This window comes from Gavia stellata, chromosome 18, assembly GCF_030936135.1.
Source record: "Gavia stellata isolate bGavSte3 chromosome 18, bGavSte3.hap2, whole genome shotgun sequence".
NCBI lineage: Eukaryota > Metazoa > Chordata > Aves > Gaviiformes > Gaviidae > Gavia > Gavia stellata.
In genome coordinates, this window is record NC_082611.1 from 17,403,825 (window position 1) to 17,418,535 (window position 14,711).

General features: G+C 65.1%; 1 protein-coding gene across 1 annotated transcript in view; it reads right to left on the minus strand.

The window, feature by feature from the left end:
- Positions 1 to 14,458, minus strand: part of LOC132318581 (mitochondrial import inner membrane translocase subunit TIM16-like) — a 42,889-nt gene extending 28,431 nt beyond the window's left edge. The window contains exons 1-7 of the mRNA XM_059826258.1: positions 14,399 to 14,458; positions 10,920 to 11,016; positions 10,550 to 10,624; positions 8,712 to 8,782; positions 8,160 to 8,343; positions 7,438 to 7,514; positions 5,523 to 5,573 (exon numbers count right to left, since the gene is read on the minus strand). Of these exons, the coding sequence (XP_059682241.1) occupies positions 5,523 to 5,573; positions 7,438 to 7,514; positions 8,160 to 8,343; positions 8,712 to 8,782; positions 10,550 to 10,624; positions 10,920 to 11,016; positions 14,399 to 14,458 (615 nt within the window). The remainder of the gene's footprint in view (positions 1 to 5,522; positions 5,574 to 7,437; positions 7,515 to 8,159; positions 8,344 to 8,711; positions 8,783 to 10,549; positions 10,625 to 10,919; positions 11,017 to 14,398) is intronic.
- Positions 14,459 to 14,711: the final 253 nt, after the last annotated feature.

Genomic DNA, 14,711 nt, shown 5'->3' on the forward strand with positions numbered 1-14,711 from the left:
TGTGAGTGATCTCCCTCCTTTGCCAAATCCCGGTTACTCTAGAGGTGGCCAGGAGAGCAAAGCAGCCTCTCCCAGGCCAACCCTACTCCTGATCTCTCGGAGACCCTGAGCTGCATCCTGCCCCCCGGGGAGTGCAGGGAGCCCAGCCACCACACAGGGTGCCGGCACTGGCCCCTGCCCGCTGCTGGGTGTGGGGTGTCTGTGTTGTGGTGGGGATGGACGGGGGTGAGTCCCCCTCCTGCCCAATGCCTCCCAGATACTGCCGGCCGGGGCAGCATGGCCATGGTGCCCCCGCGCCCCGGGGACCGGGGCACTGTCAGCGCGTGCAGGCTCTGCCTCTCCCACCCCGCTGCCAGCACAGCCCCTGCCTCCATCCAGCCCCTCCTGCCCTCATCGAGGCCAACGCAATGTCCCGAGGATGCTGCCAGCCTAGCAAGGGCAGGAAGGTGAGCGGGCTTCCACCGGGACAGCCACCATGGCTGTGGAGGCTCCACCGCGGCACGGATGCTCAGGCTGGGATGGGAGCAGGGCCACATGGGCTGGGCAGACTGCAGCACCCATCCACACCCATCGCTCCACTCCGGCATCTCGTATCTTCTTCTACCCGCCAGCCTTGCAAGCCCTGCTACAAGGCTGTTCTTAAATCCCCAAAACACCTTTGCCCGCTTGACTACAAGGCTGCCGGGAGCCCCAGTTCGGGCAGCAAGCCGGGAGGCTCCCAAAATGCTGTGCTGGAGCCCCAGCCCCAGGAAAGTGAGATGCCAACCCGCATCCTCATGCCTGTACCCTGCTGAGCTGGCGAGGCCGTCCCCAGCAGGAGGGAAGGGCACCCAGGTGAGGGCGAGCCGGTGCCTCCACACGCCCGCATCCCTTGTGATACCACTGGCTCATCCTGAATCCTCCTCAACTTCCCCATGTCTGCCATACCAAACGGCATTCCTGGGAAGCATGGCCAAGGGGGAAGCAGAGCAGAGGAAATATAAACAGTCCCGTGCAGCTACGCTGGGGAACAGAAGCATGAGAGCGCCGAGCGCGCAGTGCTATAAATAGGCAGCCCAGAGCCAGGCCAACTTTTTCAAAGCTTCCCACGGTCTCCTTGGGAATGTGGGATGCTGCGGACCTTCCCCCAGCCTGGAGGAAGCCGCTGCTGAGGCTGGGAGTCAGGTACCCCCGGGGTGACCCTGGCGTGGGATACCGTGCTGATGGGGTGGGGGGGAGGAAGGCTAAAAGTCTCTCCATGTCCTGATGCTCCTTCCGCTGGCGAGCAGTCCCCAACCGGCTCCAGGCTGACAGCCAGATCCTGGGCAGAGGTTACACATCGGGGTCCGTGGGGTCCTGGCTGTGGGCACAGCTGGGTTACCCCAGCCTGGATGTCCGCCTCACCACAGCATTGCCCTGCCACCATGACCACGCTGCCCACAGAGACCCTCTCCCTGCTGTGCTCTCCCACTGTGGCAGGGGCTGCTGTGGCCCGTGGGATGGTGGCCATGGTTTGGGAGAGGGGCTGGAGTCCCTCTCCCACCCCTGGGGCCATGGGCAGAGGTGGGGCACCCCCGGTCTCAGGGGGACAGCGCGGTCCTGCCCTGCACGGGTGTGTTTGGAGGGCTGTGAGCCCCAGGTGCTCCCAGGCACTGAGCTCTGCCCCTGACGTGGCTCACGAGGTGGGGGGACAAGCCCGAGGTGGGGGGACAAGCCCATGGTGGGGACAAACCCACGGGGCCACAATCCGAGCTGTCCCCAGCCGCCCTCAGCCCCAGTCTCGCTCATTAAAACAGAACTCATTAAAACGTGAGCAGGAGCGTGCGCTCACCCGGCGCACGCAGCCATTCCCTCGCCCCCGGTCCTGCCGAAACGCTGGCGGGGGAAGTTTCTCGTGAGAACGAAGCCGGCTCCTCTCCATCCCACACTGGCCGCGCTCGGCGGCGGCCCCGCAGCCCAGCACCGACGGCGCCCGCCCCGGCCCCGTAATGGGAGCCAGGTGCCGGCCAGATGCGCGCAGCCCCTCGCGCGAGTGCGCGGTGTGCGGAGGCGGGATGCAGCCCATCGGCTCCGCACGCTGCCGGCCCAGAGCGATGCTGTGTCCGGCGGACACGGCTCTGCCGCACCAAACCGGGGCACCAGCTTGCGGGTGGCCATGCTGCCCGCATGGCGTGGGACGGTCCCCCCCATGTAGCAGCTTTCTGCCCCCACGAGCCACCTCTCTTCTTTCCAGCAACATCTCCAAGTGTTTTTGATTGCACAGCCCTGTCAGTAAATATTTTTGAGGATGCACCCCCAGCAGATGTATACTGATTGATGGATAAACGATATGCATGTAGAGCTGAAGGTCTAATATTTTCTCCCTGCACCCCATGGATTGCCGTGTGCACGCTGCTTTGGAGAGCGCTGCTTTAGAGGACAGGCAAGACCCTGGCCCGCTGTGCAGGCATGTCTATCTTGCCCCCACCAGCACCGGAGAGAGGAAGCCCACGGACCCATCCTGGGGACCCAGGGCTTGCCAGGACCCAGAGGAGAGGGTGGCGGGGGGAGTGGGCAAACAGAGATGCCACCTTTGTATCCCACGCCATACCCAAATCGCTGCCCTGCACTGGTCTTGGTGACCCACCCGGGGCATCGGTCGGGGTATGGGCACCCTCCCGGTGCTCCGATCCCCCACTCAGCACTCTGTCCCCCAACGCCTGAAGGGCCACGGCTGGTGCATAATACACCCCAAGGGCATGGCCCAAGGGAACGCGAGATGGCCGATTTGTGGGGTTTGCCCAGGCATTGCGGGGTGGGCGAGGGCGGGAACAGAGAAGCGCTGAGCCCCAGCAGAGCTGTAGCCGGGAAGGAGAGGATGTGACTCGATTCCAGCGAGAGGGTCAAGGCGAGGAGGGCGACCACCAGCACCCATGGGAGGGGAGGGCGGGCTGTGGCTGGGGCAGCGTGGCCTTGGGAGGGGATGAGGCAGAGGACAGGACTCACGGGACTGCTCCAGAAGGACAGCGACACCCAGACCCAGCCAGGCAGGGGGAGCGCAGCTGCACGGGGAGGCACGGCAGGACCCGCTGCAGCAAAGGGGCGGCCCTGGCATCTCCAAGGCAAGTTTAGGGGGCCCAGGGAGGCACGCTGGGCAGCAACAGGGTGCAAGCTCAGCTCTAATGCTCGCAGAGGGGCTGCTGTGGTTGCATCTCCGCGCTCCAGCCCAGACGCAGCAACAAAGGGCTGGTGGTCCAGCAGGATGAGGCCACTGCTCTCCCAAGGGACATGGTGGCCTTGGGTATGTACCAGGCCCTCTCTGGGGTCAGCCAGACCCCAGCCATGCCACTGTCACTGCGTCACACACTCCTGCCCGCTGCTGGGACATGCTCAAAATAGCGGCGATGGACGTAGCCAGGAATGGGAGGGTCAGGCCCTTGGCGGGGGCACGGCCATGGGGTGCGGGCAGCCTGCCAGCATGGCCCTGGAGCCGGGCAGACAGCATACCCTCCTCGCCATCCATCCTCAGTCCCCAGCCCCGTGCATGCTGCATCTGTGAGGCCCGAGAGCACCGTCAGGCATCACAGCACCGCGGCAGCGACCCCTCCTCCCCGCTCTCGAGGCTCTTATTTTAGCTCCTTCTCATTCTCTTCCCCTGCTCTAAAAAAAGGAACGGTTTAATGAGGCAGGCTTGGCAAATTAAGAAAACCAGCCGGAGGAGCAGCTCTCTGCTGAGGCCAGCTTTGGCACCGCGTGCCGCAAAAGGACCGGGGTGAGCCATCAGTGGTGCCGAGCCCGAGCTCTTTGCCTGCTGCTGCGGAAACCCACTCCACGGCGCCGCAGGGGCCAGCCCAGCTGGAAAACCCATCGCGCCGCTCACCTCGCTCACCGCTGCAAAAAACCAGGCGACTTCAAAGCCGGGAGCTCGCAAGGTGCTGGCACCGTACGGCGGCCCCGGCATCACCCGGTTTCGTAACTGTGCTGGCCCGGGGGAGAAGGAGCCTTTCCAAATAACCCGGCCCTCCAGCAACCGGGGCAAAAAGAAAAAACAAAACACAGGAGTGTTATTCCTCTTGGCTAAGCAAGCCCTGTGCAAACTTCCAGAGGATTTATGGCATTTTAAAGTTTTCCCCTTCAGCACAGTACTTCTCCAAGACTAAACATCTTCATCAATTCTCAGCCGGCCAGGGTTAGAGCTGCGGCGTGGCAGCGCTCGGCCGCGGCAGCGAAGGTGCATATTTCTCTTGGCAAACCCCGAGCGCCGGGCCCGGGCTGGATCAGACGGCAGGGGAGGGAAGTGAGCTGCCTGCTTTGAACAGCCACCATCATTCACACATTATTTTTAATAGCTCAGCGAGACAGAGTCCACCCTCCCCAGGAGACTTGGCTCAAGCCCATCGCGCTCAAAGCTTCGCCGAAACATCGTTATACAAGCCGACAGGTCTGGCAGGGGGGAGAAGCGGGGGGCAGGCGGGGAGGGGAGCAGCGCCTGGGGCCATCGGTGGATAGGCGCAGGATGAATTTGGGAACAGAGACTAGGACCTTCCAGCCATGCCGAATGGCACCTGGAGCAGGAGAGCGTCACGGGGGCCACTTGAGGGCTGGGAGCACTTTGCCCTGGCTCGCTTGCACGTGTAACCGCTGGGTTTATATTTATATATTGTGGTGCTGTATTTATGAGGCTGCCTGAAGGGTCAGGGCACCGCTCGTACCCGCAGAAATCACCCAGGGGCCTTACGGGAACTCAGCACCCGGGCTCTGCGCAGGGGCAGCCGGCAGCAGGAGAGTCCCGGTGCAGTGCACCGCTGGGGCACTGGCTCCCTCTGGTCAGTGCCCGGGGTTACCCCTGTGCCCGAGCACAGGCACCGGAGGCCATCGGCTTCCCGAGCCCACAGGCGCGCGCACACCGGTGGCAAGAGAGGCACAAGGAGCGGCAGAGCCCGCTGCGGCCGTCTCGCCCTGCTCTCCGCTGCATCCCTCCCCTCCCAAAGGCTTCCAGTCCCTTCTGCAGCAAGGGACAGCGGCCGCCAGCAGCCAGAGCCCCCAAGCCACAGGAAACCTCTAATAAGAGGCTGTTTAAACTCGACGTCAAGGCTTAAGTCCTCTACTTATTTCCTAATCACTGTTATTTGCTGAGCTGTGCGGATCCAGCCGCCCAGCCCTCACCCTTGGCAGGTCCTCACCCCTGAGAGCCTTTCGCTCAGCTCCTGCATGGCGGCACAGAAACCGGGAGCTTGCAGCCCCGCTGCAGCCGTTGCACCCCCGGGGCTCAGGATGACTGCCTGCAGACCGACGGCCCCAGCAGCAGCGTGCCAGTGCACCCGGGGGAGCTCGCTGGCCCCGGCGGGAGGGCAGGGGTCCTCTGTGCCGAACCCCACTGGGGCCTGAGGAGGGGCTGCCCATTCCCCCTGCCCTCAGCCCATGCCGTCGCGTTGCCTCTGCCCAGCTATGCCAGGGCTGGGACAGTTTGGGGCACCAAGCCCACCCCACGGCAGGCAGTGGGCACCCTGGTCAGGCAGGGCTGCCTGCACCACGTCACCCAGCACACCCGGGAGGGATAGTACCTGGGAGGCAGCTGGGCTGGCTCGGGGGTCAAAGATCCGCAGTTTCTTGTCCTGTGGAGATAAAAAGAAAACAGAGGAGGGTTAAGGACCCCAGGGCCAGCGGGATGTCAGGCCGTATTAGGCAGAAGGCTGGAGCGAGTAGCCCCCCTCCTTCCTGCCCATCACTCTCCTGCCTGCAGTGCCTGCCCCTGCGGATGGCTTGCACAGCGTCCTCCAGGTCCTGTCCCACATCACGGGCAGGGGTGCACCCCCAGGACCCCTACAGCCTCACCCAACACCCTCAAAACTGCTCCCAGAGAAGGGGGGAGCCTCCAAAGCAGAGCCAGGGCTGAAGCCCAAGCCTCAGATGCCAACCTGCCAGCGCTCCCCAGCCTCCCGTGGGCAGGGGAGCGAGCCCTCCCCTGCCCAGCACCCCACAGACAAATGGGGGGTGGGATGCCCCGCGGAAAGGGGTGGCTGGGGCGCAGAGGCAGGAGCAAAGTGCCCCGGTGCCAGCCTTGTTGCCAGGGTGCTATCTGGGAAGCACACACCATGCCAGCTAGACCCACATGGCACGGCACGGCGGCACTGCAGGCCTTGGGGGCCACATGGTGTGGCTTGGGGGCTGACACACACCCCACGGCACGTCTTGGGGGTCTGAGCCTCCATGCTCAGCCTGCTCACTTGGGACGGGGCTCCAACCACTCACGCCGCCTGCACACTCAGTCTGCATGCTTGGCTGGCCTCCATGCTCCATCTTGGGCCCACCTGCTCGCTCAGCTCGCACGCTTAGCCTCCACCCTCGGCACAGGGGGGCTGACTGCTCCCTCAGCCTGCAGGCTTGGCCTGCGCGCTCAGCTGGGCTTGCACCCTCGGTCCTGCTCACCCAGCCCCTGTGCATGGCCTGGGGGCCTGGCAGCTCGCTTGGCCTGCACGCTTGGCCTCTATGCTGGGCCCGTGTGCTTAGCGCAGAGGGGAGACCGCTTGCTCAGGCCATACGCTTGCTCTGCCTGCATACTCAGCACAAAGGCATGCCTTGCTCACTCAGCCCGCACGCTAGGCCTGTGCGCTCGCTCGGCCTGCCCGCTCAGCCTGTGAGCCTGCTCACTTGCTAGGCCTGCTCGCTTGGCCTGGGAGCTTGCCCGCTTGCTCGGCCTGTCCGCTCGCTCAGCCTGCGAGACTGCCCGCTTGCTCAGCCCGCTCGCTCGGCCTGGGAGCCTGCCCGCTCGTTTGGCCTGCACACTCGGCCTGGGAGCCTGCCTGCTCACTTGGCCTGCTCGCTCAGACTGCCCGCTCTCTTGGCCTGGGAGCCTGCCTGCGCGCTCGGCCTGGGAGCCTGCCCGCTCGCTCGGCCTGTGGGCCTGCCCGCTCGCTCGGGCTGCCCGCTCGCTTGCTCGGCCCGCTTGCTCGGCCTGTGAGCCTGCCCGCTCGGCCGGGGAGCCTGCCCGCTCACTCGGCCTGGGAGCCTGCCCGCTTGCTTGGCCTGCGCGCTCGGCCTGTGGGCCTGCCTGCTCACTTGGCCTGCTCGCTCAGCCTGCCCGCGCGCTTGGCCTGGGAGCCTGCCTGCGCGCTTGGCCTGGGAGCCTGCCTGCTCGCTCGGCCTGTGGGCCTGCCTGCTCGGCCGGGGAGCCTGCCCGCTCGCTTGGCCTGCCCGCTCGGCCTGGGAGCCTGTCTCCTTGCTCGGCCTGCCCGCTCGCTCGGCCTCCATGCGCGGCCTACACACAACCCACGCGCCCTAGCGTGTCCGGCAGCGCGCGGGCAGCGAGCAGCAGGCGCCATCTAGCGCTCCCGTCCTCCCCCGCTCCGGCGCCGCTCGCTGACCCCATTTTTGCCCTTTTCTCCCCAAAACAGGATCACCGTCTGCCCCCCGGGACCAGGGCGCAGCTGGGCCGGGCCGGGCCATGCCGCAGGGAGGTCGCCCATGGGAGCCGCTCACCTTGCAGGAGGTGCCGAGGAGGCGGCCGTCTCGCTTCCAGGCCAGGCTCTGCAGCTGGTCCCCATGGGAGTCCAGGCCTGCGGGAGGAAAGCAGGCTCAGGACCGGGATCAAGCAGGGCTCCTCCTGCCGATGAGGCAGGCGTATGGGCAGGAGCCATCGCTCTCCCACCCGTGAGCACCGGAGTGTTTCCCAGGGGAAATGATCTGGTCTTTCCGAAGGGCCGGTGGCAGCCAGAGTGGGGACCAGGACCCATCAGGACGCTGCCGTGTCCGTGCAAGGAGCGTCCCCATGCTGCTGGCAGCTTGATCCGAAGGGCAGGAGCCCTGGGAAAGCCACAGGGCACTTACACCCCCACGCTGCCGCCCAGTCTCCTCTCCCCGTCGGGTTAGCTGAGGTCTGGCCAAGGCTGGTCAGCAACAGCCCACAGCACCCACGTTTACCCTGGGACACGCAGGGATAGAGACCTGTCACCCCAGGAGATCCCCAGCAAAGCTGCTACAGACACCCTGGGCAGCACAGGAGCCTTTTACGCCGCTACATCAGAGCATAGGGGAGCCCATGCACACGGACGAGGGGCTGCAGTGCTCCCTGCCCAAAAAGCCACCCTGTCACCTGTTTGGTGACACCAAGGTCCAGACTTGAGCCCGTTGTTTGAGCCCAGGTACCAGCACGGTGGAGATACACGTCACAGGCAGGAACCAGCAGGTACGGCCATGCCTACCTGTCAGCGGCTGCTGCTGCCCCACGTCCCAGATGGTGACTTGCTTCCCTGCGCCGCTGGCCAGGATGCCGTCCGCCGTGGGGTGGAACTGCAGCACGTCCACTGGGCCCTCCCTGGGGCCCAAGGTCAGCCCCGCGCTGCCGGGCATGTCCTGGCCACTCTCAGGCAGGCGCCACACCTTCACCTGCAGCCCCAGGGAGAGGTGGGTCAGTCCCTGGGCAGGAGAGCCGGACCCGGCTGTGTGCCGACAGCGCTCAACCTGGACTTGCTGCTTTTCCAGGCTTTGGTCCCTGAGGACACCAGGTGACAACTCATCGCAGCTTGGTGGGATCAGAGCTGCAGGCATCCCAGGTGGAAGAGGGCCGATCCCCGGCGCACACCATCTCCCCTGTCCCCCGCAATCTGGGGACGTCCCACAGCGCTCCCCAAGGCTGGCACCCTCCTCCCCAGGCTCCTCTTATTCCCATCACTCTGGCTCCACCTCCCCCGGGCTCTACAATGAATCCCAGAGACACGCTATGGGATACACGGTGCCCAGCACCAAGCACTCACCGTCTCATCAGCAGAGCCTGTAGCCAGCAGAAGCTGATCGAAGGGTGAGAAATCAAAGTCCGTCACCACATCTGGAAGGAGAAGGGCAGAGGTTTGTCCTCATCTTACCCCTGCAGACAGCATGTCCACCTGCCTTCGCTATTCCCCAGCCTCAGATTCTTTTCATATACACACACACGCAGGCAGGCCCGGGCAGCCGGGGTCAGATCCAGTCCCACCGAGGCATTTTGGAGCAGCTCAGCTTTGCTGCGAGAGCCTGAGTCCCTCCACGCTGTCCACCAGGGTCTTGCACCCCTTCCTGGGGGGACGGGAGCCCTGAAGGGCAGCACCGCGCAATTGCAGCTTCCTGTCTAACCCACCGCCACCCAGGTTTGGCTCTCATTTCAGGATGGACATCCCCAGGAGGCACAGGGAGAAGCACGCACAGCACAAGGGCGGCTGTGCTGGCCCAGATGCCGGCGAGCGAGGCCGCAGCCAGCTGGGGCCGTGCTAGTAACAAGGCTCCCTTTGTAACACTCCGGCTTGGCATGCCAGGGGCAGGGACGCTCCTCGCGGCTCCGGCGTCAGGGCCCCACGGGAGAAAGGCTGGCACCATCAGCAGCAGCCCCTCGGATGCATTTGGCATGCTCGGGAAAGTAGGTCACTGTGTACTTTTCCGCTTCCAGGAGGCTGCGGAGAGACAGGCCCAGGAGGCACAAAAAGCGAGCAGCTCACTCTGCTGCATTTGCCCTGGGAGGAGAGAAAAATCCCTTCCCCGCTTTGCAGGCGTTGCTCTGGCACGGCTGGCTTCAAAGGGCTCGTGCGAAATCTCGTTAAGAAGCTGTTAATGTTGCGCTGGCTCCTGCGCACCCCTCCAGCGCTCCCCTGGGAGCAGTGGAGCTCGCTGGCTTGCTCGTGAGCATGGTGCAGCTCCCCGCGCCCGGCCCTGTGCCACTGGGGCAGGGACCGAGCTGGGCGGAGGCAGCACAGGCTGGGCACGCTGCGCCGTACTGCAGCGATGCCAAGGCACTGCATGCAGGAAGGTGGCACTGGGACTGGCTCCCATCTTGCTGCTCTGGTGCAATTTTTTTGGGAAACGGGTGGTTTTGGGAAACGCTGCTCCAACACCAGGAGAGGGGTATCCTGGGCTCCCCAAAACTCTGTCCCCATGCCCGGGCAGGAGGCAGAGCCCTTGCCTCCGCAGCACATGCTCCTCTGCCCGCAGCAATGCTACCAGCCGCCTCTTCCCGTGCAGCACTTGCTCTGCCCACATCAGAGCTGCTCAGGGCCACGTCAGGGCTGCCGGTCTGGCCTGTTCCTTCCATTGCTGGAGCCGGGTACACCTGCGGCGATGCCGTCCCCAGCTCCTCCGCCAGCCTGGCACTGGGTGTACCGGGAACTTCAGGGCGTGCAATGAGTAACACGGGAAGGGTGTGCTACTAGAGCAAGAGCGTGAGCAAGAGCTACGTGTCCAGACCTCGCTGCAGCTCGAGAGATGAAGGGACATGGATCAATCTGGCTCCTTAGCAAAAGCCCAGCCTGGCAGAGCCCTTAGTGGTCAGCGTGTTTGCAGTTGGCTTGTGCCTTGCACACAAGTGAGACTTGTCAGGGTCACCCTGCCCACGGGTGATGGTCCCTGGGGACTCCAGCAGCTCCCCCGGCCTCTCGCCTGGGAAGCAGACAGCCCAACACAACATCCCAGGCTGGGACTCAGCACCTGAGCCCCTCCGCTCAGCCCACGCTGGGCCAAATGCCGCCTGCGGAGGTGGGAGGTGGTACTCGACTCCTTGGTGCCCCGGTGCAGAGCATGGCAGAGGCACAGAACAAGCTGGACCGGGGCCGGCAGACACTCAGCTCACCTGAGTGGCAGCAGAGCTGAGACACAGTCCTCTTGCCTCCGTCCTCGCACTCCAGTGGCACAATGCCCAGAACACCTGCAGGAGAGGACACAGGAGCAGGTCACCAGCCTGCCCATCGCCCACACGATGTTCCCAGGACCGCCCCCCCAGCCTGGGACACAGTGGAGGGGCACCCAGAGCTTTGCAATGCAAGCCAAGAGGTGCGGGACTGTCAGCACCTTTGGGGGAACTTGGGGAAAGCCTCCTCCACTCGCCCTCGTGCCTCCTGGGGTCTGTGGGGCTGACCCAGCAACAAGTCCCGGAGGGACTACAGGGGGAAATCCATCCCACTCCCCCAGCCGCACTTGGCACACCTTCCCTCGTGCCTCACCTGCTGCATCGGCATTGAACGCGATCCAGCGGCAGCTGGCCTTCACGTGGTTCCCGCAGGACGTGACGGAGCCACCCCGGATACCCCCGATCCAGGCCTGGGATGGAGAGGGAAAACCCATGTCAAGAGATGTGTCTGTTTCGGGGGAGCCCAATGCCGTGGCCAGATCACGGCTGGAGGAGAGACAACGAAGCATCGGCACAGCATCGCTAGAGACCCTCAGCCCCAGCGGAGCTCCCACACCGATGGACCTGGCACTAGCTGGAGGCTGCCGACACCATCAGAGTTGTGCCAGAGACACTTTATAGGGCCCTGTCCCCTGGGAGGGCCGGGGCAACGTGGCTGCTCATGCTCCCTGCATAAAAGCGCAGCCCCTCGCCGGGGCTGGGGGCTTTGGGGCCAGCTTTGCCAGGAACGGGAAACGGGAGCATCCCGGCTCCCAGTGCTTCATCTCCCTGAAACTGTCCCAGCCCTGGGCTCGCCCGTGGTGGGAAAGGCTCAGAGGACTTTGCGATAAACTGATGTTGGGGAATTTTGGATGGGACAAAGGCTCTTGGGCTGCGAAGCACCAGAAGGTCGGGCCGCGGCTGACCGAGGCAGATAAACACCTCCGGCAGCACGCTTCCCGCCTGGACAAGGAACTTCATTACAGCTCCAAAACCAAAATCCCACTTTGCAATATTTCACACTACTACTCCATGGCCAAGCACTGCGACTGTGGGGCACCGGGATGCCCAGCATCAGCCGGACCCGCTCCAGGTGACACAGACACCCAGCCTCAAGTGACCACCAGGACCAGGAGCTCTGCGGCACACCCAGGGCCAAGTCCAACCCTTGAGCAAAGGCGGGTGTTTTACGGCTGCCACCATGCCCGCACACCCACGGGCGGCCAGAGCGGTGGATACCCTGCAAGCAAGGCAGAGCCCTTTGCAGGGAAGGGAGCTGCATATGCAGCCCTAAAAGGACCGAGCCCTGGGTTTCCTCTCCTTGCACGGCTTCCTTTTGAGGCCTGACAGAGAGCAGCAGTTCCTGCAGCACTTCCTCTGGTCCTTGTCACAGCAGCCTGCTCGGTGGCAGACCTGTTAACCCTTCTGCCTAAGGGAGGTTCCTCTCCCCACAGCCAGCAGACGGGCCGGGGGCTGCAGCGAGGATGGGGAACAGGTCTGGAGTGTGACCAAGACCCAGGAGGAAAGGTCTCACAATCTGCGCCCCGTCACCCTGCACTGGTCCCTCGGTGAGGGGAGTCACTAGCCACACCTGGCTCCCAGCATCTAGGGGTACCACACAGGACCCCTGCAGCAAGGTTTCGCAGAGGGACTGCTGAGCTAGTCCATCTCGGCCCCACAACGTCCCCGCACGCAGGCGGGAGCCCTCGGAGAAGCGATCCTTTCCGCAGCATGCCAGGGTGGCCAGTAAAGCATATGGTACCATCCTGGCTACGTCCCTAAAACGAACCGCAAGCTTTCAGGGCGCATCTGCTGGAAGAGCCCTGCAGACGCTGCCTGAAGGGGAGAAGCGACTCAGATGTGATCCTTCGTGTTTACACTGCGCTTCCTGATCCGGCCAGCTCAAGTGTCTGCCTTCGCCTCTGTAAACAAGCTGCTCTGCTCGGCCGGAGACAGGAACAGCGTTTCCCACTGTGACACCCGAGATGGGTTTGGAGACAAGACGTCCATCTCCCACCTCCTGCCCCGCAGAGTTGGGTGACGTGGCCTCGCTTCCCAGGGACATGTTTCACGCCTGGATGGGAAATGCCTCTCAGAAAGGCCACTTCCCGTGTGCCAAGCCCGGTGTGGGCTGCCGGAGGCAGAGCAGACGCCTCCCTGCACATCGGGGCGAGAGCACGCTGTCCCTCGGTGTCCCACAGAGCTCCCCCACCCTGGGAACCAACACCAGGGTAGTGGTGACAGGGACATCCCTGCCTAGAGGATGCCATAACCCCCCCACGGCCAGGCGTCCCAGCACCCACACCACACAGACGCACACGCTCCCTGGGCTGGCTGTTGGCAGCAGCTCACCTGCACCCTGAGGTTCAGAGCCAAACGCTCGGCCGGCTGAGATTTCGGTGACCTGCCACCTGCTCTGCAGATGCACCGAGGCTGGCACGCCACGGGGATGGTGGGATGCTCGCGGCTGGGCACAATGGCAGGGGCCACCCTGTCCCCTCCTACAGTTGAAGCTCCGGGGGAATGTTTCGGGTGCTGGCCAGGTCTTCAGAGGCGTGCGAGCGCAGGACGGGCCAGCCTGGCGCAAGGATGGCTTGGCCGGGAAGTTACAGGGAAGGAGAGTGCTGAAGTCCAACGACTGGGAGACAAATGTTTTGGTGGCCCTGGGGGGCCCCCAAATTCATTTCAAAAGCAGCAGGATGCAATGATTTTTAGCAGCATCACTCGTCCAGCCTGAGCCCTCCGCTTCTGCTCACATGGCCTATGTTGAAGGGTACCAGCTTCCCGCACCTGCGTGCCACCCCAGCACGACTGGTAACCAGAGCAGCCTGTGCCACGCAACTGGCCCACGTTGTCCCTTCCCCACGTGGGACCATCCGTGGCAGGGCCTCTGCTCCAGCTGTGCCAGCTCCTGTCTGCCCCAAAGGCTGGGAACCACCCGGGCAGGATCCCACCACCCGCCTCCACCGCAGCAGAGCGGTGGCAGCCTCGATCACGGCCACGATGCTGTGGAGATGCTGGGCAAAGGGTGTCCGGCTCGGGGAGCCCCTGGAATGGCTCCGTGTCCTGACAACGCTCCCCGATGTGGCTCCCCCAGCACAACCCACCCCTGACTCAGTATCTCTTCACGAGCCAAGATGGATCACGACGCTCGGCACGGCTGGGGCTGGTTATTCGTGGGGCAGAGGCCGGAGCTTGGCACCACCTGGCTCCATGCTGCCTGGTGAGACCCACCAGACCCACCCAGCCTCGGTGGTGCCGAGCTCTGCAGCTCGCGGGCAGGGTGACGGAGCTCAGCACCGTCCCGCGGGGCCCCAGCGCTTCCTCTTTGCCTGCGGAAGCGGGGTGGTGGGAGCAGGGCCCAGCATTTCACGCTCAGGGTGCACACTTCCCCGGCTGGCACAGGGGAGCCGGCGCTGCCCGGGGAGGACCAAGCACGGGCGAGGTACCAAGCCGAGCTGGGACAGCAGGCAGCACGAACCGGAGCAGCTCCCGGCCGGAGGGGCTGCACCGCCCCGGGAGAGGGCTGGGGGTCCCCGCCGGCACCCGGCTGCAGAGCACCCCGTGCCAGGGAGACTCCGAGGACACCCGGGCGGGAAGTGGTGGGTGCCAAGGAGGGGCTGCCCAGACGATGCTGCCGCACCGTGGCCGGGCACCGGGCGGGGGACCTGGGCACGGCCCCGCCATACCGGCGGTGCCGCAGCAGCGGGGCCCGGGGCCGCGCCCCACCGGGGCCGCCCCGCCCCTGCCCCGGCCCCGTCGCCCCCGCGCTCCCCCGGTACCGGACGGCGGGGAGCGACCCGCGGCGCTCACCTCCCTGCGGGGCAGCCGGGCCTCGGTGTGCCGGAATTTGGATGCCTTGAAGCGGTTCATGGTGCTCCGGCTGCACCGAGCCGCGCCGAGCACCAGCCGCGCCGCTCCGCCCGCCCCGGGGCCGCCGTCGGCCCCGCCCTCCCCCGCGGCCCCGCCCCGGGACACGCCCTTCTTTAGCCCCGCCCCTCCGCCGTGGACACGCCCGTTCCGGACCCCTCGCCCCACGGGTGCCCCGTGCCCCCGGCTGTCCCCAGCGCAGGGACGTGCCCGCCCCGGCGAGGGCACCGTGAGCGGGCAGAGACCCCCGCCCCGG